The following is a 27,341-nucleotide window of genomic DNA, read 5'->3' as shown; positions in this document are numbered from 1 at the left end:
TTGAAAAGGTTCACTTTGCTTAGTTGAGAGACCAACTTTCATGCTTCATCTCCAAAGCTGCTCTGTTGAATGCAAGTTAAATATAACCTTTCCTGAATTTCCCATTTCAGTTTTACACATTTAATGTTTTGTCCCTCAAGACTCTACCCAAGACTTTGCCCTTTCCCTTATACTCATGGCTTCAGTAATTCATCATAGGATGAAAGGCAACTCCCAAATGGAGAACTCTGACTTCTCGCCCTCTTTGATCAATTCCATATGGCAAACTGCCTATATTACTTTTACTCATATGGATAATTATATTCTTAAATCCTACATGAAATTCTGACACCATGTTGATTTCTAATAGTAGCATTTTCTACATTTTGTGATGGCTTTTTTTCTGGTCTTCAGTCTTTTTTCTGGTCATGGGACTTGAACTCAGGGCTTGGGTGCTGTCCCTGAACTTTTGGGCTCACCATTTTCAGCCATAGTCCCACTTCCAGTTTGCGGGTGGTTAGTTGGAGATAAGAATTTCACTGACTTTTCTGCCCAGGCTTGCTTCAAGCCACATCAGGTCTAAGCCTCCAGAGTGGCAAGGATTACAGACATGAGCCATTAACATCAAGTACCTCTGTCGCTGATAATTACAAATATATCAACAGTCAAGCTAAGAGTCAAAGCAAAATTTCCAAAAAAGAGACTGTAAGTAAAAAAGGAATTTGTAGGCGTTTCATACAACTCATGTTCTAAAAGGGATTTGGGACCTAGGCACACTTTAGTTTAAAATAATGCTTCCAATCAATTGATTTCATCTTTTTCCTGAGAGAGGGCAAGTATGTCAGGGTAAGGACTCTAAGATTTCTTGAGGGAACTTCAAGACATTTAATAACTCCATTCATTTCCAATTGAGAGGCATTCATAAGTCATCTATGGTGTGCCAGACACTGCCTTCTAGTCAAGTGTCAGAGTATGGACAAAGTCTTATACTTGTCATCTACTTGCTAACTTTATTATTATACTACTTACCACCCATCATCATGCTATGCCTGGATGTCAGTCCTACATTTTATTCTATTTTCTGCATTTTTTCTTATCTCCCCCACCAGTCTACTCTTTAGAAAGCTGAATGACTAATCTTTTCAAGCCCAGATTAGATGGTATCATTCTCCTGCGTAAAACCTTTCAGTTCATTCTCATTCCAGGGCAAATGAAGACCAAAATTCAAACCAAACTTCACAAGGCCACTGGGAGATATGAAAATCTTCCTTTAGCTTTTCTTTCTAATTAATGAGGAATTTGGATAATTTGATTCTGTCTTGAAGATGTAAAAATGCAAATGACTCCAATGCAAGTGAATACTGAACTGAATGTTTGCTTATGTGTATATAGATTATTATAAAGTATTTATTACTCATTCAGCTTTGATGTTGGTAAGCAGTTTCAGTCAACTTCAGAAAAATAGTAGGTTATAAAGAAAAACTTTTTGATGTACAAATAGATTGATAAAGAATCAAAGATAACGATAAATCAATCTTGGATGATCAACTTGCTTATCATTTATAAGAAATTAGAAAAATACAGAGTCTTTCTTGAGGCCAAATTCTGGCTATGTTTGTATTCTTTTGGGTTAAAAAGGATCAGAATCATTTTCTTGCTGTGAATTATAAGGATCCAATACTATTCTGTATCACATTTTAAACAAAATGACAATAATAACAGGTTTGTGACAGCTTTGCATTTTAAAGAATATTTTTTGCATATTCCTTCTTTGACTATGGGAATTAAGTTTTGTAAGGACTTCCTTATAAAATTAAGGAAATTATCCTATCTTGTTCCTGTATTTCATAACCATATGTTTCACCAAGATATTGTTTCTCTCCTGGGTCTTTCATCTCTACCTATACAGTTATGATTTAACCCAGGTAAATAGAAAGAGTAGGAACCATACTGAGATTTTTTTCCTTGCAAATTCAAATATTTCATTTAGAAGCAGCTAAAGTATTTTACAAGTTGTTATACTAAAATTTCAAAAATTACATTTAGGCAACTTAAACTCAGGGCCTTGCGCTGTTATATGAATTTTTTCCCTCAAGGCTAGCACTCTACCATTTGAGCCATGGCTTGACTTCCAAGGTTCTGTTATTTAATTGTAGAAGAAAGACTCAGATTTTGTCCCTTCCTCAGTTGTATTCAAATCATGATCTTCAGATCTCAGCTGCCTGAGTTATTGAGATTTCAATCTTAAGCTGCAAGTGCCCAGCAAGAATAACTTACAATAACATTTATAATTTTCTGAGGTTTAAATAAGTGAGAAATATCTCAACATCAGGTTTAAGAATGGCAACTCAAGTCTTTTAGAATCTTTAGAATCTTTATCCAACATATTAATTTAAATACATTTCATAATAACTGATTTTGTATTTAGCTAATACAGTATATATATTAAATGGACCACTGCTGATCCTTATATTTAATCTTACGTTTTGCTTTTCTGAAAAAGCATTCAAAGTTAATAATTAGGTTATGCTTTTTCAATGTATTTCTATATAATATAGGAGTCCCATCAAATCTTAAATATATTTAAAAATATACTTTATTTTCATAACACTGACTACATGTATATATTTGATTTTTGATATATTGCATGTTTCTGATAATTTTCATTTTTATAGTAGCTCATAAATTTTTGTTGGTTACTTAGAAGTTGTGCTTCTTCTTTCCACATATTTTTTCATACGCTCCTATGTGCCATGCTATCTGCTGGAACCTATCTATGAAATTATGCTGTTTCTCCTCAGTAATCACCTTTCATGGGTGATAAAATAGACTATCAATATACAGTAGAATCACTGTATTGGGAGTGGGTCAGGTAGGCCATTTTGATTACATCCTGAAAGCAATAGTGTGGAGATAATGTGGAAGGAATTTAATAAGTAATGCAATACTTAGATTTTCATCTTCAAAAAGCTTTTCTTGACCAGAGTAGTGAAGATGGATGAAAAGTAACAAAATTTAGTATTATATCATAGTTCTTCATTCTGGCTGTATATTACAATCACTAGAGAAAGAGGGAATCAAAATTGCTAGCACCTGGACTCTACCCCAATCCAATTAAATTAGAACCATTGGGAGTATGTCCCAGACACTGGTATTTTTAAAGCACCCTGGATGATTGAAATATACAGATAAGGTTATGATCCACTAAATTAGAGGAAACATCAGGAGGCTTTTAATTAAAGCAGTCTAGAGAAGAGATCGTTGGATGATAGGTTAGATGAGAAAGAGGTTGAAATGAATGACTTGGCATCATTCTTGGTTACAGGATAGGAGGCAAAAGAACTAAGGGTGATTTGTAGGCTTCTCTGTGAATGACTAAAGAAACAGATGTGTCAGTAATGAGGTGAGAAGAAGGGTAAATGTAGGGGGAAAGAATTTGGATATGATGACTATCTCAGTGCAATCATGTAGACGTCTAGTCCTGTGGATATGAATCTCAGGAAAGCTCTTAACCCTAAAACAGACTATTATTAGAAAGGTAAGAAATGAAGCAATGCAAGTAAATAAATTTACAAGGGAGAATATATGAATTTGTAAAAGTTCAAAAGTAAACCAGGTATCAGTGGATCATATCTATAATCCTAGTTACTTAGAAGGCTGAGATCTGAGGACTGCAATTTAAAACCAGTCCAAGCAGGGGAGTATATTATAGGAATTATAAATGTGAAAATAGTAGACACACTTTAATACTTCTCAAACATGGAAGTGTATATAAATCAATCAAGGAATCTTGTATAGAAATGCTTGGAAAAGCAATATTGTTTATCTAATGGCCAGAAAGAGAAGAGATAAAGAAGGGCCTGAGATTCTATCATTTCCTTTCAGGTTATTACCTGATATAAAGATATTTCCTTCTATGTAAAATTTCCACCTCCTAAAGTTTTCAAACAACTCCCCAAAGTGCCACGCTGAGGATGAACCCTATAACATATGAGCAATAACAAACACTTAAGGTCCAAACTACGAAAGCTATACACTAAAATGTTTCCCAAATTTTGACTTTCATATCAAATAATAGACTCTCCCTTACTCAAAAAAGAGAAAAGAAACATCAGTTTTAATTCATTCATTTTAATGATCATATCTTACACTTAAATATTTACCTGTTTCATTAATGAAGCAATTTCTAAATTATGGCTTAATGTTGGTATTTTCTTACAATGTATGACTTGCCACCTAGTATTTAAACACAATGCTCCTTTAATCTTAACTCACCTTTCAGTATGGAAACCAACATATATTTTCTATAACTCAATGAGAATACTATCTCATTTTTCTTTAAAAATATTCATCCTGATTTTAAAGAAGTAATGTGATCTGTCTGTGACTGGGTATTGATTAGAATATTAAAAGACATGGCTAAATTTCATTTCCCGTTCCTGTCTATATATGCTGGGTGTAACTTTGAGCAAAATGTTTGCCATTTATACTCCTATCAATTTTATAGTATATTATCAACTTTTGTATGCCATAAATGGTAATTTTTCTTAATAAGAAAATGGTATTAGTGACTTAGAAGACTACTTAAATAAATGCTGTTCTGTGCTTGCTGTGAGAAAATATTTTACTTAACATTATATGTTGAAACTTTGTCCAATGCACAGAAAGCTAAAAGGACTGAACAGTGAACTCTCTGAACACACTAGATACAAGATTCTTTTGTATCACTTCATCACTTTACCTATTAATTCTTATTATTTTCTAAGACATTTCCAAATACCTTACCCATAAAACACTTTAATATGCATATCATATCTAGAAATCAGTTATACAATTTATTGAGGTTTTGTTTAGTTGATGATTTTTGTGCTGATACTGGTGCTTAAACTCAAGGCCTGGGCACTATCACTTACCTTTCTTGCTCAAGGCTGATGTACTACAACTTGAATGATATCTCCATTTCCAGCTTTTTGCTGTTTAATTAGAAATAAGAGTCTATGGACCCTGGCTGACTTAAAACTCATCTCAACCTCTTGAATAGCTAAGATTTACAGGTGTGAGCCACTAATGCCGAACACATTCATCAAGTTTTGAGTGAGTATACCTGGATGATGTGTGCCTATATCAATGAACAAAAAATAGCATCAGAACAGAAACAACAGTTTTAATGTTGACTTGATTTTAATTTATCTACATATAAGCATAGGTTTAAAATATGGCAAAGTTTTATGCAGGAAAATGGCATGGCTATTGATAATGCCAAGTATTCATCCAGGACTTTTGCTGGCTAAGTCCTTCACAGTGAGGTGAGACTGAATCTTTAATAGGAGAATCCAGCAACATGCAGTTCATAGATGATTAGAGCTAGAAGGAACACCAGGGACTACCCAATCTACCCCCCTTTGCTTTATGATTCGGAATTGAAGAACCCAGAGAAGTCCTATGGTGTCACAAAAGTATGTGATTGCGTTTCCTTAACCTCTATATTTGAGACCTAGTTAGTACCCTTGTTCATTTTTTCTTTCAATTTTGTAGATTATTAATCTTCTACTTATTATTAATGTCATAATGCAAAGAAGTAAACTTGAGTTTACAAACCGCACCAAATTCATTTCCATATGTTAAAATAAGCATATATACGTGTATTCACAAATGTGCATATATATCGTATGTGTATACACACAATATATGTGTACACTATGTGTGTATGTGTGTGTGTATATATATTTATATACAAAGAGAGAGACAGAACAGAGAGAGAGACAGACAGACAGACAGACAGACAGACAGACAGACAGACAGAGACAGAGAGAGAGAGCATTGTATATTATGTCCAAGGCTTGAACTCCAAGCCTGGTGCTTTTCCTCAGCATTTTCCTATCAAAGCTGACATTGTGCCCCTTGACATTGTGCTCCATTTCTTCGTGATTAGTTCGATTCTCATCAACATTTCTGCCCCTTCTGACTTCAAATTCCAATTCTAAGATCTCAGCCTCCTAAGTAGCTAGGATTACAGATGTGAGATACCAGTGCCCACTGTGGTTATATTTTAATGTAATTTACTTACTTATTTTGGTTTTTTCTTCTACAAATTTCAATGCTTGGTACATCCTACAATGTATCTCTTTGGGATATGAATAAATAGATATTCCCCATTGTTGATTAGGATTTCATTTACACAGGAATGTTGCACATTTCTCCTTTCCTTTTCACATATGGAGTAAACTCACAGCCACATTCACTACATAGTTAATGTATTTTCTTCTTCACCTTCTACATGGATTTGTGCAGGAACTTCTTTTGTAGAGTGAAATATGGTGGTTTCTTTGTTTTTAGCTTCCTTCTTGCTTAAAACTAATATTTGGTTGGTACTCTGGAGGACCCCTGAGACCCAAGTATTCACCCCAGATGATCATAAAAATTTTCTTATAACTCCAATCAATTCATCCTTTAATATACACTCTCTACAGAGAAGCAGCAACAAGTTGCTGGTTCTTTATATTTTATTCATTATTGAATTTTATTTGTAGTTGTACAGCAGTTATTTTTTTAGGTTTGCAGTTGAGGAAGCTGAAGTTGAACTGCTATGCCATCTTTCCCAAATTAAATTAATTACCTTATCACAAAGCCAGTGTTGTACCTCAAACTAAACCAGTAGTCAAGGTTGCTTTCTAAAACTTAAATCACACTGACTTCTAATTCTTTGGCTTTATCCTCAGAGAAGAAATTGCTCTTCTTTGTTCAGTCGCACTGTATATTCAAAATAGCAATCATTTCTTAAAAAAATTCCCCCTTGGGAAAGATGTAGAAATTTATACCAGTCAAGAATGTATGTTGGTAATCAAACATAGCTAGTTTTAAAACTTGAAGTGAAAGGTTCCTTCATTCTTAATGAACTGAACTGTTTCTTTCACTGCAATATTGTGTTTCTTGACATGATTGCCGATCTTTATATTTGACTCTTCTGGAGACCTGTAAATCAGGACATATGCTGGGTCCCAGTCTGTCATCACAAGCCTTTGCGTTGGTTATTTATTACCCTTCATTATCCAGAAACTATTTATTGCACAAATCAATTGAGAAGCGTTCCATGATGGACTTCTGTGAGAAGAAATGTGCATGTTTGGGTAGCTCTTCATTATAAGCATCCACAGATTGTCTGGTTTTATGTGCATATATTTTATTATTATTTCACTTTTGTATGTCAGATGAATCCGGTGTAAATGTAAATCTAACAGTATGGGCTCTAGTGACCAAGTCTATTGCTGTAATACATCTTTGGTCCATCTATCTCCTGGGTGAAGTGTCACAAGTGTGGTTAAATTCTATAATTTGAATTGATGCCCAATTATGGACAATTACCAGGTCTGTATGATGTCCAGCTTCCACACTGAACCAATTCCAGGATAACAGCTTCACCATGATAGTCACAGTTTATGTTTTCTTTCATTGCCTGAAAAAACTGGAATACATGCAAAACTTCTAAAAAATTTTTTGTTCATTTTTTGTGACATCTTTTCTTGTGATTGCTAAATCAAACAATTGCACAGATTTGCCTTTTGCTTTTATTGTGCCTTTTCTTTTTTCTTTTCTTTTTTTTTTTGTCAGTTGTGGGGCTTGAAATTTTGGTATGGGCACTGGCCTTGAGCTTTTCAGCTCAAGGCTAGAGCCAAGGCCATTTGAGTCACAGCATCACTTCCAGTTCTCTGCTGGTGAACTAGCGATAAGAGTCTCATGGACTTTCATAATCGGGCTGGCTTTGAACCTCAATTCTCAGATTTCAGCTTCCCTGAGTAGCTAGAATTACAGGTGAGCCACTGGCACCCAGCTAGATTTGTTTGTTTTTTGTTTGTTTGTTTTTTTAATGAAATAGCTGGATACCTACTTAGGTAGTCTGTGTATTCAAATTTCTTTCTTCCATTCTAGTCTAGCCCATTGTCCAACAAATATTTCTGAGATGTTCTCTCTGGTGCTGGAGATCAAACCCAGGGTCTCGTGAGTAATAGGCAAATGCTGTACCCCTGAGCTATGTCTTCATCTCATTAAAATATTCTCTATCATATGACTCTCAAATATAAATAAGCAAATGTGGTGTTCACAGCAAAACCTTTTATCTGTGATTATCTATCATTCATAGCAGCCAAGGAAATGTCTATTATATGTTATATCATTTTGAAAAAAAAGACAGCTATCTTTTTTTTCTGTCATTCGTGGAGCTTGAACTATGGACCTGGGTACCGTCCCTGATCTCTTCAGCTCAAGGCTACTACCCTACCCCTGGAGCTACAGCACCACTTCTGGTTTTCTAGTAGTTAATTGGAGATAAGAGTCTCATGGACTTTTAGTGCCTGGGCTGGCTTTGAACTGCAATCCTCATATCTTAGCCTCCTGAGCAGCCAGGATTACCGGCATGATACCACCATGCCATGCCTGGAGACATCTATCTTACATAATATGTAGATCACAACTTACCAGTTGTGGAATTTGGGAATTTGGGTAGTTTCCATTTGGAAGAATTTGGATAATTTCCACATGGGGGAAATTAAGAATAGTTCAGCTATCAACAGTCTATTATGTGTCTTTTGGTGAAGGTAAATATTCTTTTCTGTTGGACATATGCCTGAGAGAAATGTACAATTCTAATAATATATTAAATATTCTTGATAAGGTGATTATTGAAATCGTATGGTGAGTCATATTGTAAAGGAAATTATCATTGCACAATTTCTATTCTGTAGAAAGGATATCCATCTATAGTTGGTTACTTCACAAGGGACCATATTTCTGTTGACTGTCTCTCTGGTATTCATTTAATTATACTTATAGCAATATAATAAATATTATCTTCTATTATCTTGAATAATAGAAAATGTCTGTAAAATATCCTTAGCTGAGATATAAAAGACTATTATATTACATAGCCTATAATTTCATTTAAAACACTTGCATAAAATTAAGCCAACAGATTGTCTCTAACTTACAATTAATTAAAAAATATCTGAGAAAGAAAGGTCATTGTTCAGTTTTGCCTCATATGATTTCCATTCCTTTTAATCTGTGGCCTTTATGTCAAATAAAGGTATTCTACCAGTAAATATTCATGTTTTTCTTTACAAAAAGTAAATAAGGCATGATTAATGCAAATTATATGACAAAGAGAAACAGAGTATTTGCTTGAGCCCAATTGTGAGCAAGTATCAGGAAAATAAAGAGGGGGACATGAAAGACATGATCTAGTTCTCATATTTTGTAAAGCTGAAATGCAATAAAGAGATGATGATATTTGAAGAAGACTGGATAAAGATGATTGGCATGGTTGATTTTGGAAGTGACATTTTTGTTTTATTATAAAGAAATAGGGATAATTGTAATAGTGTATGAGGATAATCCATTGTGCACACAGTTCAAAGTGTATCAAACACTAGGCTATATCGCAAACAATTATTTTCCTTTAGGGATTATAATGCTAACTTAGGTTAGGTTCCCCAACAAGAAGACCCGCGACTAATAATTAAGAATAAAAGTAGTTTATTTGTAAGGTGATCTCAAGAAGTATCAATAGAAGAGAGGGACAGAGATAGGGAAAGGAAAGAAGCCAATAATTGAATCAGTTATTGAGCAAGTTATTGCTGTGGGCAAGTGTGGTTCAACAACTAATGAAGAAACCCTGGGAGAAAGTGAAAAACATACCTCATAGATTTTTGCATACTGTGGCAAGGGCAGGGGACCAAGGGTAATTAAGTTCCAACTCTCCTCTGTCACTGGCTTAATACTATTCCTGATGTATTAACTTCCCCAGCACTTCTTGTCAATAAACTCTGGGCAGACTCAAAACTAAAGTCAAGTGCTTCGGCTTGTGGCAGGTCAAGTGCTTGCTGTCATACATTTGAATGGTAAGAGCTATGGGTATTTGAGATTTGATAGCATCTGCTACAAGTCCTTCCCTTTCCCTTCAGGTTCCTGTTGTCTAGTGTGGGAGACTGAAATGTACATTATAGTCATGAACAGTACAAATTTGAAAATATTGGGTACCAAGTTGGGAGAAAATGTCTGTACATAAGGATTCTTCCTATATGGCCATGACATCTGAATGCAAGTTAATTATCAAAGATTGTCTTAAAAGGAAAAAGAATCCATTATATTTGGAACTGTGATTATAACCAGGAAAGGCCTCCTATATTTGCATTCTTTAGAGTAATTCGATCCCTAAATATCCCTCTTTGGGGCCGTATGTTTTACTTATGAATTGATCACATAAGAATTTGGAGTAGAAAAAGTCTAAGAACGGATGGCAAAATGTCTTCCTACTGACAAAACTCACACAATTACATCAACTAAATGCCATGACATTTTGGTGAGCTTTGATTCTGTGGGCTTTGGAAGTTTTTATGTAGGAACTCCTTCAAACATCAAGTTTACTTATCCTAATACTGGGTAAAACTTGTTTTGAACAGAATCAAAGCCCTCTTTAAACTTTTCCATTAGAAAGATATTCCCATTTATGCTTCCTCTGACTTTTATGTGTATATCCTTTTGAGATATGTGTTCATGTGTTTCCATCAAAAGAAAATCTCTCTCTCTCTCTCTCTCTCTCTCTCTCTCTCTCTCTCTCTCTCTCTCTCTCTCTCTCTCTCTCTCTCTCTCTCTCTCTCTTTCTTTCACTCTCTCTCTCTTTCTCTCTCTCTCCCTCTCCCCTAGTCAAAATTATTTTTTGCCAGTCCTGGGGCTTGAACTCAGGGCCTGGGCATTGTCCTTGGGTTTTCTTAAGGCTAGGGCTCTACCACTTGAGCCACAACACCACTTCCATCTTTTTTTTCTATATATGTGGTACTGAGGAATCAAACCAGGGTCTTCATGCATGCTAGGCAAGGATTTTACCACTAGGCCAAACTCCCAGCCCTAAAACATTTTATGATGTAGTATTGAATATGCAATTTTTAAAATAGCTTAAATTAACTCAGAAGAGTTAATTGACCAAAGTCATTATAAACAGCTGAGAAACAAGTATTATTTGATCCAGAAATTAATTCAAATGGCCAGATTATATTTTCTTTCTCTGTTTCATGGCTCTGCAGCACAATGTTTGTTTTATTTAATGACTTTTAGTTTGTCCCAGGATGAATGTCAGAATATTGCAGTGCTACATGGTTTTCTCTAAGTAGGAAGTGGTTTTCTTCCATAATAATGCAAATCAGAAATGTTTCCTTGGCTCTGATTATCTCTGTGAGGGCATAAGGTCATCCTTGAATTAATCATTAGGCCAAAGAGACAAATTAAAATGATTTAGGCGAGAGCCAAAGATCTAGGAAAATTCTATGCCAAGAAAACCACAGAAATGAAAAACAAAAGAGGATTTAAGGTTCTCCTTAAGAAACAGTATTTAGTAGACACCTTCTCTGGAACTCTCTTCTATCTAGAAGTATCCTTATCCATTTGAAAACATTTATTATTCTTCCTCCATTAAGGCCTATGTTTATATTCATGCTATCTGTATTTTGAGAAAAATTATAGTTTTTGAAAACTTTTCCGTATTTATATGAGTGCACTATTGTGGGTTTTCTACTGCTTTCTTGTCTTTTATTCACCATATTGTCTTCTTTTCTTTGTATGTTGAAATTTCTAGAACTCCATCTTATCTCTCTGTTGTATTTGAGCTATGTTCCAGACTGATGAAAATATGCTCCTATTAGTGGTCTCAGTTTTTATTTGTCTGTTAGAAATTTTCAATCTCAAACTTCTCTTGTCCCTCCATTACTATATTATAGTCGATTCAATGCAATCCAACTAACAAGATTGTCATTGGGGATTAGCCTCAAAACCTTCCATTGAAGAGATCCAAGATTAAATTTACAATCATCTCTTATCATTGCATGTTCTTTGAATAGATAGCAAATGATAGCATTATAACTGAACATTAGCTTTCACTTTCATTGTTTCTTAGAACTTAGCAAAAAGCTCATTATCTAGGAGATAGTAAAAAACATGACTATAGATAGATAGATAGATAGATAGATAGATAGATAGATAGATAGATAGATAGATAGCACTTGGTGGTTTATAAAGGGATAGGTGGGATTCTGAGTCATTCTATATCTTATGAACTTGTGAAGTATTATCTGATAATAATGTGCAATTACAGATCAAGAGTGAGAAATTGTACCCTGCGGGGTTCACATACCATATGCCATTTTATCTTGCTATATTATGAATAATCAAATGGTATGCTTGTATAAAATATTGTTCAAGGTTATAAAAGATCTCTCTTTTGTCCACAATTAAAAATCTGCCTACATAATAGCAAGAATTACTTTTCTTTCTCTTAATATCAAGTGATGACATTTTTGAAATATATACTGTATTATATTGAAAGGAGAAAATAAATGTACTAAATATCCAATATTGTGAATCTAATTGGCTTTGTTGTATTTATGTAAAATTCACCAGGCAAACTAAAATTGTTAACAACTAACTGTGGCTTATATAAAGGCAAATTGGAATCATTTTATTTTAAAGGAAAATCGAGAGAGAGAGAGAAAGAGAGAGAGAGAGAGAGAATATAGTAGACAAAATAAAGTGTAAAGTATAGATTCTAAAATATTATGCTGTGACAAGATGAGAGACAGTGTACAATAGAAATCCCAGTTGCTTCTATCATTAACAGAAAAATATTTCAGAAAGCTTAGATAATTTGATTTATATTTTAAATATATTTACATTTATATTTTAAATATCTATAAACCAAATATTAAATAGAAGGTGATCAGCAACTATAAGGTGAAGTGGAAATAACAATAAAAATATACAAAGATTAGAGTGACATTTAAACAGAAGTTTTTAAAAGTTTTAAAAGTTAGAATAAAATATGCTGACTGCTTTTGTAACTCATAGCAAACACTCAAATATAATAAGCCCATTAAAAACAATTCTTTATATCAAGTGCAAATTTGGTGTCTGGGGACCAGATTCTCAATATCGTAACATAATACTTTGTTCTGGAGAGTACATGTAGCTCAAATCCTTCTTTTCAAATATCCCAAGTGCTGCTTTAATAATTACTCCTACCTTTATATAGGCAGCAGTGTTAATTTAAAACTTTACTGACATCATGAAATGAGTATACTTCCATGGTACTATGTTATATACAGTCTGCTTGCCCATCCATAGCCAGTATTTTGTACTTCTGTACTCTGCTTTGGATTCTTCCAGGCTGACCTGTATGTCATTACTGAGCTCCAGGCCCTCTGGTTTCCAGTTGGTTTAGCACCAGGGAGTCTTCTTAGGAGATTGAAGAGAGTGAGCAAAATAAGATCAGGATATTTATTCTCCTAATTCCCCACTGTGAGGTTGCCTCAGGCTGACTATGTCCCTTGACAAAAGGTTACTGCTTTTTTTTCCAGGTGGTTTCTCATTATAACTCTCTGCTTCTGGCCACTTCTCTTTCTCCTCCTCATTCCTTTGGCCTAGATGTAATAATAGTTCCACTGCTACAAGGTTTTTGTATTATATGTGGTTGTTTTCTTATAACCAACTTGTGTAGCAATTTGATCCTTTGTAAATAAACCTCTCAGATTATATTGGCCAGACAACAGAGGAATATGCATATTCCACAAGATATTCCACAAGAAAGTGAGGAGATATGGAAGAGTTTATCTAGTCCATTTTCTGTTGCTATAGCCGAATTACTGAAACTGATAAAGGAGGTTTAATTTGACTTTTTATTGGGTATTTGAGAATGTCTGAGAAGTACATGAGCATGATGCAGGCATTTTCCAGTAGCAACCTGTGATACATTAACTCCCACTGTAAAGTAGAAAGGCATGAGTGCACATGTGTTTATATGCTATGTCAGTCAGCTTTCTGTCATGAAAAAATTCTTGAATAAACTTAAAAAGATGCAAGCTTAGCCAGATACGGGTGGTTCCCACCGTAATCCTAGATACTCAGGAAGCTGAGATCTGAGAATCACAGTTCAAATCCAGCCCAGGCAGGAGGGGCTATGAAACTCAACTCAAGTTAATGATGGAAAAAGCTGGATGTACTACTACAGCTTAAGTGGTAGAGTTCTAGCCTTGAGCAAAAAGAGGATCAAAGATAGCATCCAGGCCCTGAGTTCAAGCCCCAGGACTGGCAAAAAAAAAAGAAGAAAAAAAGAGGCAAGGTTTTTTTCACTCACATTTTCACTCACATTTTTTTCTTTGTCCTCATGGCAACATAGTACATCATGGTGGGGAACATGCAGCAGATAGAGCTTATCACCTCATAGCAGCCATTAAGTAAAGAGTGGGCTGAGGTCTCACAATTACCCACATCTATTAGGTTCAAACCTAGTAACCTAACTTCCTTTCACTGGGCTCCACCTATTAAAGATGAACACTTCCAAATAGTGTAATAAATGGAAATACCAAAAATGAAATCCTTTTGTATAATTATATATGTTAATTAAAATTTTTCAAATGTCTTCTCCAAACTAGCATGTACTAGAGATTAATTCATTTTCCCCTCTTTAATTCTAGTTGAAAGAATTCAAAATCAGTGGGATGAAGTACAGGAACATCTTCAGAATCGGAGGCAGCAGTTGAATGAAATGTTAAAGGATTCAATGCAGTGGCTGGAAGCTAAGGAAGAAGCTGAGCAAGTTTTAGGACAGGCTAGAGCCAAGTTTGAGTCATGGAAAGAGGGCCCTTTCACTATGGATGCAATCCAAAAGAAAATCGCTGAAACCAAGGTTAGTATCAAATGTGTCTTCTTAATGTAAAGTATTTGATGTACTAATGAAATTGAGCCATACATTAAAATATTTAATTATTTTAGTGTAAAATTGTTAAAAGAAAATTATATGCAAAGTAAATTTTATGGTACTTTTCTCTTTTTGAGAGAGTCTCACTATACAACCTAGGCTAGACTTGAACTCACAATTCTTCCACTTCAACCTCCCAAATAGAAGGATTTCAGGTATTACTACCATGCTTGGATTGACAGTAGAGTTTGGAGTCATGATAGAGATAAGATGCAAACTGATGGCCAATAACAAGCATAGAACTAATTGTAATCTAGATATGAGGTAATATTTAAGAACACTGCAAAGTTGATGTATGTATCATGCTTCTATAGTCTCATGAAGGCAATAATTTTAGCTTTACATTCCTAGGAAATGTAGCAGTTCTATTCCTTTCTGTATATGAATGACCTGAATAGAGAAAGGATGAAGTGAATAGAGAATGAGGCTGGGTAGCAAATTCTCTCATTGTCTGAATGTCAACCCAATTCATTCCTCTCTTCCTTCTGCACTTCCTCCTCTTCTTCCTCTCCTGCTTATGTTTAGAAAAACATATTGGAGAAGAACTGGAGATGGTAATAACATCTTCAGAATAGGAATTAACTCTGAGATAGCATTTGGGAAAAGCCTATCTTAAGCCTACCCTGATAGGACAGTGCCGGGGCCAGCCAGATTGGGATTCCTGAAATAGGGGGCAGGGACTAGGAAAAAATAGAAGAGAGACAAACAGATGGGGTTCTGGAGGGCTACAGCCCAAATCAGGAGCCACAGCTTAAGAAGCCTGTAGCCCAAGACTGTAGCCCAGTTTATTTACAGTTCTGACCTTAAATGCACTTCTTTAAACTAGGGAACTGCCAGGGGCTACATTCATACAAACAGTATCAAGTCTCAAACAGGTTAAATGAGAAGCTATTGACACAGTCCAAAATCATGATAAGAGCTTACTTTCTTGTGTACTCAGTTGTGCGGGTCCAAGATCACTGACCCCACAGTCGGTCCCCAACAGGACAGAACCGACTACAGATAATTATGGTCTCCACTTACTACTAAGTAGTAGATTATTTCAAGATGTATATAATTTATACTTTCTTTATTATCTATATACATAGCCCTTATTTTTTCTGAAACAAAAGCATGAAAATATAGTTTTTGTTAATCATAAATGTTTATTTAAACTCTTCCACAGACATGATATAATAATACTCTTGGTAAAGAAAGATAGATGTTATGAAAAAAATCATACAAGATTTACATCCTAATCAAAATCTCTGCCAATAGGCCATGATAGAATCCTATGAGAAATCATGCCATTTAGAACTTTGAAAAGAAGTAAAAACAGTATGTCATTGGCACCTAAAACTGCCAGAAGTGATTATCATGGGATGTATTTCATTTAGCATGATCTGTGTTGAGTTCACAGACTATTCCCTAGGCTGGTAAGATTGATCCAATCTTGGCAATGAATTCTTTGGAAAATTTATTTTTTATCATTAAAACTTTTCCCCCATATCAAGAGTGATGTTTCCAGGCTCAGAGTTTTCATTTATTTTTCCCCTTAAAGCTTTTGAAAGAGAAATTCCATTTTTTGTCTGCTTTGTGATTGCTTTTGTGTCAAATTCAGCATAAAAGCATTTCAAATGTGATGGCATTAGCTGTTTTGTGCTTGGCTGAGCTGAGTGTACATGAATTCAATAGAGAAGTGAAATCTTGTTTGAGCCTAGCTGATTTGGTAATATAATGCTTAAAACTACCTGAAGCGAGAAATGCAATAATTTTCAAATTACTAAATAAATATTTCCAAGACTGTAAAATCTCTTTGTTTTAAAGACATTCTTTAGGAAACTTGCAACAAATACGTGGTAATCATATAATTAATTTTCAAAGTTGAACTTGTTATAAATAATAACTATAGTAGCTATTTGAGAATTTCAGATTATTTCAGTAGGAAAGAAGTAATTAAGGAGAACTTCTGTTGGAAGTATATGTGTAAAGTTTAACATTTTGCATTATTTGGGCCAATATAGTTGGCATCACATGCTATCCTATCTGCCTTAAAATATGTGCAATAATGGAAATGAAATTTTTCTATATTTTTTTACTGTTTAGTTACACAAAGCTAACTGTGCAAATTGATGCATACTAGTAATCTGAAGTTCAGATTTTTGGTAGAGTTATGATAGACATTATTAGAAATTTTTTAAGTCCAACCATTTCTTTGTGTATTTCTATTTCCTTTTTCTCTCCCCTAAAGCTTCCACATGATTGAGGAGAATCAATAAACTAATAGTGCTTTTTCTATTAAAGTATGTATGAAGCCATTAAACTTCTCAATGAATGTAGAGTATATCGCACATCTCTGATAGATCACAGAGAGTAATGCACTAGTTTTCCCAGGTACTATTTCATACAAATACTTAATGCATTGCCACCCTGTGTTGAATTATATGCTCTGATTGTATTGTATTTGCCTAATTTTCATTAAACATTTTAACTTATTTCATGTTTGACAATATAATGTGATTACTCTAGGAATCTACTCTTTTGCAAATGCAATGAAAATCCTGGAAAAGTTATTTAAACCATATTTTCTGAAAAATTAACTAAGGTCTAGCAGCAATACCTTAGCTTTACATACATAATAAGAGAAAGGCTACAGAGTTCTTAATTTTCCCTTAACTTTTTCTCTCAGCTCTACAATAGTCAGGAAGGTCAGCAGTCTTGCAGCCCTGACAACTAGCAGCCTTGTAGCCATCAGAGAGTGGATACGATTGGGGTTCCTCAGAAAATCCTATTGTATTTTCTGAGAATCGTTGTCACTATTTCACCTGTCTTACAGCTCTCTAGGAGGAAAAATAACTATACATTGATCCATGCTATTATTTGACCTGACTTAAAGCTTATTCCCCAGGAAAAATTGTGCATTTAGGTTATTTGTCCAAACCAACCAGTAGCAGTTATTTAACATATCAGCTTCTTCCAGCTGATACCTGTTAAGATAAATATCAGTTTGGAGAAAAACTTTAAGTGTGGGAAATGAAATGTTCACAGGGATTTTAGAAAGTTTTGGGACAGAGATCTTCTGCATGTCTTTAAAAAATATTCTCAGCAAAGAGAAAGGATAAATGAAAACCAAATGAAAATTCTAGAGTAGAAAAGACAAGAATGAGATTTCTACAGAAGTTCTCAAAAACAGATTTGAACATGTACAAGAAGGAAGAAAGAATGAGACAACTTGATGATAAGTCAATATTGGCCATCTAGTCTGAAAAAATAAGAAATACCTAAAGAATACTTATACAACCTTAAGAAATAATATGCAGTTCAAAAAAGTTAGGTGTTTCTCATTTTTTAATATTAACTAGAATATCTAGACAGTCTAACAGGAAAAGAAACACTTGAAAAACACAATAAATGTATAAGCTCTAATAAAAATATTTGTGACACTCTACCCAGTAATAGCAACATATACATTCTTCTCAACTATATAAGCAAACTATATTATGGACCTTAAAATAAATCTCAATATGTAAAAAGGATTAACACAATGTAATTTAGATTATGTGACTACAGAATGAAATGAAAGATCAATTATACAAGTACACTGAAAAATTTATGCATGAGAAAATTATATAACATGTATAAGTAGTAGGACAAAGATGAAATAAAAAATAAAACAAAATATTTTGAAAAATGTAAATAAAAACAATGTACCAAAACATATGGGAGGCAAATAAAACAGTATTTAAGGGAAAATAAATAAATATCTGTCGGTAAAAAGAACATCTCACAAAACTATCTTTGACAAGTAGTTGAGGCTAAGAAAAATATGAAAAATGAAAGAATTTAAATGAATAGTGCAACCATCTACATTAAGCAAAAGAAGGGAAAATTAAATCTGAACCAAAAGGAAGTAATTATGAAATAGAAAAGTGAAAATAATTGTAGTAGAAAAAAATAAATAAAATATAAACAGTCAATAACCAAAATGTGGTTTGGGGCGGCAAAGACAAACTGAAAGATCTTTTTTTAAAAAAAAAAAAGAGAGAAGGTTTTAATTTTAGGATACAAGAAAATACATTACCAGCTCTTGTATAGAAATGAAAATATTTATGATAAGTTATTATGAACAAATGAATAAATCATCAAAAAATCAGGTGAGGAAAAATAAAATGAAAAGTTTAAAAATTGATCCCAGTAAAGGATGCAGAGCCAACTGACTTTACTGGTGAGTTCTACAAGACATTTAAAGATGATCCATAGTCTTTTATAATCTTTTATAAAAGCAGAAATGAATACTTCCCTGTAGACTATCATATCATGGGTGATAGTGAAATAAATTTCAAATATATTTTATGATTATAGAGTCAAAAATCTTAAGCAAAATATTCACCAATCTAGTACAGTAGCATTTTTGTTCACAGCTAATGTTCTACAACTTGAATCACACCTCCAAGTTTAGCATTTTGCTGGTTATTTGGAGGTAGTGTCTCAAAGAGATTCCTGACTAGGTTGACTTGGATCTGTAATGATCTGGAACTCAACCTCTTGAGTAAACTATAATTATAGGCATGAGCCACTAGCATTCAACAAAACATTTTAAAGAATTTCTTTTGCAACCTAGAGAGATTTCTGGCTGCAATTGAAGATTGGTTTAACCCTCAAAATTAAACCAATGTATTACACTATAGCAATAATAAAAAAGACAAAACCTGGTACAACCATGGTAATAGATGAAAAAAATACATTTAATTTAATACAAAATTGCTTTCATGACTAGTTTTCACATTACATTCTTTTTTATTTTGTTTTGTTTGTTTTGTTTTGTTTTGTCAGCCATGGGGCTTGGACTCTGGACCTAGGTTCTGTCCTGAGCTCTTCAGCTCAAGGCTATTGCCCTACCTCTGGGCCTGGGTGCTGTTCCCAGCTCTAGGCTACCGCCCTGCCCCTTGAGCCACAGTGCCACTCCTGGTTTTCTAGTGGTTAATTGGAGATAAGAGTCTCAAGGTTTTTAGTGCCCAGGCTGGCTTTGAACCATGATCCTCAGATCTCCTGAGTAGCTAGGATTACGGACATGAGCCACCACGCCCTGCTTAGTTTTTACATTACATTCTGCACAAAGGAAATGAGTGGAGAAATGAGGAAACTTAGTTCAAACAAATCCCAGGTACACAGGAATAAAGAAGATAATGAAGCCACATACCAGTGCCTCATTACAAGATGCTTATGAAGATAAGATCTGGAGGATATTTTCTGCCAGGGTAGAAAAATCCTTGAAATTCCACCTCCAAATAGACCAGCCAAAAATTGGGCTGAAGACATGTCTAAAGTGGTCAAGCACTCCCTGCATTATTAAGAAGGCCTAGTGAATGTAAGGCTCTGAATTAAAACACAAGTTCTGTCAGAAAAGAAATTTCCCTAAAGAAGGTATACAAATATTCTTATGTGAAAAGATGGTTATTGTCATTAATCTCTATGAAAACCATGATAAGATAGCTCTGCATATCTGTTAGCCTGGCTAAATAAAGAAGAGTGTGACAGATTTGTAGAATAATTAGAGGCACCATTGACTACATGAATGTAACATTTTGGAAAAAAATCTTTACCAAATATCTGCAGAGCAAAAGTATTTCTCTGAATAATGTATCTGCTAATGAATATGTAAACAGAATATGCTATCAATAATGAAATATTCTACTATATAAGAATGAACAGTCTTATTACATTAAAAAAGAATATAGTATTGATATATGTTATAACATGAATAAACCTCAAAAACATTATACTACTTGATATATTCCAGGCTGTATATAATATGAGACAATTTATATGAACTGTCCTGTAAAGTGTGGGAAATGAGAAGACTAGATAGCATAAAGTAAATGGTAATGGTATGTAATTTGTTTGGAGGGAACAAAATGTTCCAAAATTAGATTGGGATGGTAGTTGCATACTATGGCAATATATGAAACATCACTAGAAACTCTAAGTGTGTTATTTAATACGATGTGAATTATCTATCATCAGAGCAGCTTTAAAAGTATTCCTATACATCATGAAAACTATAGATCTTTTCTTATTTCTTAGAATATAAATGTATAATTTCCCAACATAAGGAGATCCTGGAGATTGGGAACAGTAATGCAGTCTACCACCAGAGGCTCATGATTTGCAAAAGTCACAGAGAAAAATGCCATTTTCTGGAGATCTCTCTGTCTTCCAACATTCTCTCTGGAGTCATTTCCACTCAACCATGTACACACCTCTCAACCAGGCTTCTCTTAGATGCCTGGGGTAGCTGAATGATTTGTTAATTACAACACTGCTTAAGCACTTAATAAAGTCAGCAAATTAAAGAGAGAGCCAGATAAAGAGAATGCTTTTCCAAAATGTCATAATGAAATTAAGGTAATAAAGCACTTGGAGGATTCTCCTTCTTTCCTTTTGTATAAAATTTATTCCAAAGAAGCTGGAAGAGAAATGTGGCCTGAGAGTAAAGAGAGAGGAAAAATAAATTGTATGCCATTAGTTTAATTATAAAAATTCATTACATGAAGCCATGTACGACAGAAAATAATGGAACTCTAATGGGTTGGCCGATAACACATTTACTAGCCTGCTCTCAGCTTGTAGTCATTGTTGAAAGGACAAAAAAAGTAACAACGTTGGTATGTAGTTCTCAAAGCTATTGCAAAGATTAATCATTTCCAGTAAGCTGGAAAATGAGGACCATTTTTTTTAAATAGTATCCATTGTATAGAGTGTTACCCTTCCAAAACAGAGTTGGTTGGTGATGTCAAAGGTTTAATAGATGATTCTTGAAGTTAATGGTGAAAAGCTTTACTTTGGAAATAGGTTCCTTACTAACTTTATTTTTTATTATAAATCCATAAAGAGCTTTCATAGGACATTGAAATTCATACAAAAAGAAAGACATTGGGCTTCTTTTCCAAATAAGGATTTATAGAACATTAATTCACACTAAGGGTTTAATTATTTAGTGATTTTAAAAAGTAAACTAAATGTGTGCTTCTTTTCTAATGCCTTTGTTTGGTAATATCTTACTCTATTATACACATGCCTTTTCCAGTCATATTATAATTATTGAGAAGAATGTTTTGTGTTAGTCAAGACTCAATTCCTTTGTATGGGAGCTTGACTTTTCCTACTGGACTGATTCAGACTTAAGAGTCTAGAGATAGGATTATTTGTGTTACATCTTTTACTATGTTACCTTAAATAACTTACTTAATTTTGAGTTTTCCTAGTTCAGGTTTCAAACTCAGGGTGTTGCAGAATTTTGGCATGTTGCTCAACTAGTTTTCTACTAGTTGAGCCAGAATTCTAGCCCGAATGTTTTTTGTGCTGTTCCTGGGGATTGAACTCAGGAACTGGGGGTTGTCCCTGAGCTTTGTTTGCACAAATCTAGTCCTCTATAACTCAGCCACATTTCTACTTCTAGTTTTTTCTTTTTATAGATGTTAATTGGAGTTGAGAATTTCAAGAACTTTTCTGCCCCAGCTGGATTTGAAATATGGACCCCAGATCTTAACCTCTTGAGTATCAAGTATTTCAGATCTGAGCCTCTGGCTCAGTTTAGTTTCACCCCAGTTTTGTTTCAGAGCTCTTATATCCATGCTAACAATTGTGAGTAGCATAACAAAACAAAAAATATGAACAAATGATTGAAGTAGATATACAGGCAGGAGTCAGTCACATGTCTGAAGTCCTTCTAATCCACGGAGAGATCTAGACTTTATCTTATATGAAATATTGAAAGGTTTTACAAAGGAATGGCAAAAGTTTCATCTACTTTGCAAAAAGATGAATGAAGAGACAGCCAATATAAAAGATTTTTTTCAGAATCTGAGCCAGAGCTGATAGATTGAAGCTAATAACAATGGAGCTTGAAGATACAGATATTGAAAGAAATGATGAGTACCATTTTAGATGTTATTCTCCCTATTGGCACCCCTAGTTGAGCATTTATTTGTAGTCAGAATACTGAGCCAGGATTAGACTCTAATATTTCATGGACAGGCCAAAAAATGTAAAACTTAAAGGACATAAGTAAACCAAGACAGGGCTGGGAGCATGGCCTAGTGGTAATGTGCCTGCCTTAGCATGCATGAAGCCCTGAGTTCTATTCCTCAGTACCATATACACAGAAAATGCTGAAAGGGGTGCTATGTCTCTAGTGGTAGGTTCTAGCATTGAAGAAGCCCAAGGAAAGTGCTCAGGCCCTGAGTTCAAGCCCCAGGACTGGAAAGAGAAAGAAAGAAAGAAAGAAAGAAAGAAAGAAAGAAAGAAAGAAAGAAAGAAAGAAAGAAAGAAAGAAAGAAAGAAAGAAAGAAAGAAAGAAAGAAAGAAAGAAAGGAAAGAAAGAAAGAGAAGAGAAAGAAAGAAAACCATACCATCCAAAGAGAAGGAGCAAAGAAAGATAAAGGAAATAAGAGTAGTCAACAGCACTATTACACACTCATCAATTAATGATAACTTAAATCTTTGGCTTTATCAATTTCTTTGGCCATTGGTAACTGAATCATTAAACTATTTTTTTGAAAAAGGTGATGTAATAATAAACTCAAAATGTCAGCAGTATCTAGCAATATAAGTATATAATACTTTTCCACGAGCTTTCAATTGACTCTTTTTGCTTGATCAGATGGCTCTGCTCTCCATGTCATTCATTCTCCTCCTGAGACAAGCAGACTCTTTCAAAGTATGCTTGTCTTGTCACCATGGGGAAGCTCAAAATGATTGATTTCACTGCACAAACACATTGCATGCTATCACTTCTATTAACTTCTTGTTAGGATTAGGCAAACCAAGTCACATGGTCAAGTTCCATGAGAGCAGAAAAGTAAATACTGGCCTTTTAGAGGCACATCAAAGTTACATAGGAAAGGGCATGAATGCAGGCAGAGGTAAAGAAATGAAAGCAGTAATCCATTTGACTCTAGTGACATTTGTCAGAATAGTGTAAGTGGAATAGGGATGATAGAATCCTGGTTCTGATGAATTGGAAAGTGGCAGAAATGTACCCAATATGAGATATACTGGCTTTCTGAAGATGGTAGCTATGAAAGGAACAGAAAGCAATAGAGTCGAGATGGATGATAATGTTTAAGGATGTGAGACAACCACTTAGTTGAAGGTATAGAAAAGGACTCTGAAGAGAGGCAAGAAGTTGGAACATACAAAGTGAGAGGAAGCCTACGAAGGTGGATGCCCAGATGGTAAAAGTAACTTCCTGTAGCAGGAGAGTTGACTCTTGCTGAAAGACTAGAGAGAAGAAGAAAGACATAAAGTGTGATGTTTCCTGAAATGTATGGTTGAGACATCCAAGTACCCCTGGGGAATTGTAGGTGAAGTCATTTCTCTCTGTTCATGTCATCAGTGTTAGCTGGGAAAATATACTAGATAATTAAAAGAAAGGGAACTTAAGGGAGGATTGGATTTATTGAATGAAGGACTGACCATTAGTAGCTCAAATTGGAATATCCTAGCAAAATGCCACATAAAGAGAGATCCTAGAGCCAAGAACCAATGCCCACTCCTATAGTCCTAGTTACTCAGAAACCTGAAATCTGAGTGTCCCAGCTTGATGAATCCTTGACACTCTTATCTCCAATGACACATGAAAAAGTCAGAAGTGTAGAGGTGGCTAAAGTGGTAGAATGCTGTATTTGTACAAAAGCACTGAGAGTTCAAGGGACAAGGTTCAAAGCCCAGTACCACCACACACACACACACACACACACACACACACACACACACACACACACACACACACGATCCCAAGAAATTCTGGCTCTATCCAATGGTTTGTCCATCTGAAATACCTCATGAATACAATAAACTGAGAGAATAGATCCAAGAGTGAATAAGATCTTAATAGAACTGAGCCAATTTATTGTCCTATTACTCTTTAAGATATTGTTTGATGGTATTTTTGCTATTTGATTCCACAATATACCCAGTTTGTGATTTCTTCAAAAACATCATATTAAATGTTTGCATAAATTTCAGTATATATTTTGTGTTGAATTGGGTTGGCAAAAGCCTGAAAGGTTTCAGTATAATGCCTGAAGAAATATAAGGAGAAAGTATCAGAAAGAAAATGACCCTGCTAATTCTTGTTATTCTCTTGAAATAGAATTAGATATACAATTTCTCATTCAAAACAAATAATAATGATTATAATAATACTAATAATAAGGTCTTAGTTGTTAGCTCATAAAATTATTTTTCCCATGAATGCCTTAGTTCAAAAATGCGCTCACACTATCCAAGGTAAAAAGGCAGAAATCTAGTTTCTAGAACTTGGAATCTGTAAATATATCAAGGTCTTATTTTATAGTTTTCCAAGCAGTTTGATTTTGCTTTCGACACCAGGTGACATGCCTGAGGAACAGGTAGATTAAATGATTAAATGCCCCATCTTATTTTGTAGATGACCACATCATGGCTCACAAGGTTAATGACTTCCTTAAAATCAAACTTGCAAAACTATGGACAAACAAGACTTCCCAGGAATGTAGCTTTTTGTTACCCCTCACAGCTTTTCATGAAGCTCCTTTGAGACAGTCATTAAAAAATTTTTGAAAACTTGTTCATCTGGAACAAATGTTTATTTCACTTGGACGTTAATATCCCAAACCACATTTTTAAGAAATCTTACATAATGCTCAACCTTAAATTTTTAATTAAATGCCGATACACTCACTTTTATCTCCCAAATTAAAGGGATCTCTTTATAGCTCTTGTATTTATAAGCAGAGTCAATAAAACAGTCAGCCTCTTTGCTTTCCATTCAGTAAGTGCTCAAAACATGGTGAATATGCTTCTTTAATTTATCTAAAACTACTAGTAGTAATGGTATCAGTAGTGATCATGGTAGGTAATTTTTAATTAATTCTTTGGCTATGCCAGACACTGTTTGTATTCTCTGAGTATTCGAAATTAATCCTTACAATCCTCTTTCTATGTAGGCATTATTAATATCCCTGTTCATCAAAGGAAACCGAGGCACAGATGATAGCTTTCCCATTTGCCATATAAGATTAAATAATTAAGCCAAAGCCAGCACATTTGTTCTATTGTCCAGACTTTGTGTGTGTGTGTGTGTGTGTGTGTGTGTGTGTGTGTGTGTGTGTGATCTGAGGCTTGAACTCAGGGCTTCAGTACTGTCTCTTAATTCTTTTGATTAAGGCTGGTATTTTATCACTTGAAGCATACCACCACTTTTGACATTTTTGCTCGTTAATTGGAGACAAGAATCTCACGCTGTTTTTCTGCCTGAATTTAAACCCCCTTCTCAGATCTCAGACTCTTGAGTAGTAGGATTATAGGCACCAGAACCAAGCCTCAGACTTTTTTTGTCAGTATTTGTACTGGAGTTTGAACTCAAGATCTCTTGCTTATGGCTAGCAGTCTACATTTTGAGGTGCACTTTTATACCAGCGTTAAGTTGACTATCTATATTAATTTTATTATTATAGAGGTAATATACAGAGGGGTTACAGTTACATAAGTCAGCTAGAATACATTTCTTTTGGGGTAATGTCACAGTTTTCCATGGTTCGCTCTCCTTTGGTCCCTCCCATCCCCACATTTTATAGTTCATTTTCAACATAGTATCCAGTGAGTACGATCACTACATTTGTTTATTCTTTGTCCCTCCATTTCTGTGCTCCCCTTACATTCCCAAAGTCATATAAATGAAGAAAGAGGACAACAGAAAACAAAAATAGGAAAAGAAAAAAAACACCTCCTATTAAGTTGACTATATTGAAGACAGTGTTTAGCAAACTTATGTGTTTGGACTAGCTTTGAACCACCATCTTCCAAATCTCAGCCCCCAGAGAAGATAGGATTACAGGTACGAGCTTCTGTTGCCTGTTATGTTTTATTTTCTACTACTATGATCTTCTGACTAGCCACTAAGAAGGAAGGAAGGAAGAAAGGAAGGGAGAGGGGCAGGGGGAGAAAGCAAGCAAGCAAGAAAGGAAGGAAGGAAGGAAGAAAGAAAGAAATATATAGAGAGTTTTAGTATGGTTTAAATTCAGAGACTTACAGGTCCATAGGAGGGCATTCTTACCATTAAGCTGTCCTCTATTAAGACTTTATTCTTTCTCTTCTTACCACAGTTATATTCTTGTACATAAGATTATATGCCACATGTGCATTACATAGTGTTCAATGTATATATAAAGTACAGATCTATAATATAGATATGTGGTATGTGTGAATATATAGTACAGATATATATCTTTATGTATACTAGACAGAAACATAAAGATATATAGATAGATACATAATAGAAAAATATATAGCTCTAAAAAATGAAATATAAGGTATAAGTATATGAGGTATATGTGTAAAAATGAAAGTCATCTAGATATAGGTGGGGACATCAAAGCAAGGTTACAGACATAGACACTGATATTTAGGGCTCTCATTATTTTTGAAATGAAAAATTTATGCCAGCACATACATTTTACCGAATGAGTGTGTGTAAGCAAGTACACTTCCACCTAGTTATACAAAATACATAATTTGGGATAATCTGAAATAACATTGATTT

At 34.4% G+C, this 27,341-nt stretch overlaps 1 protein-coding gene across 3 annotated transcripts in view; it reads left to right on the top strand.

Moving 5' to 3' along the window:
• Dmd (dystrophin) overlaps positions 1-27,341 on the top strand; it is a 1,999,854-nt gene that overhangs the window by 1,413,619 nt on the left and 558,894 nt on the right. For all 3 annotated transcript variants that reach the window (XM_090326714.1, XM_090326711.1, XM_090326710.1), the window contains one exon: positions 14,493-14,704. In XM_090326714.1, the coding sequence (XP_090182840.1) occupies positions 14,493-14,704 (212 nt within the window). The remainder of the gene's footprint in view (positions 1-14,492; positions 14,705-27,341) is intronic.

The sequence above is a fragment of the Megascapheus bottae genome, chromosome X (assembly GCF_031878675.1).
Source record: "Megascapheus bottae isolate mThoBot1 chromosome X, mThoBot2.hap1, whole genome shotgun sequence".
NCBI classification, from domain to species: Eukaryota; Metazoa; Chordata; class Mammalia; order Rodentia; family Geomyidae; genus Megascapheus; species Megascapheus bottae.
The sequence above is the reverse complement of the archived record's forward strand: the minus strand, read 5'-3'. Positions and strand labels throughout refer to the sequence as shown.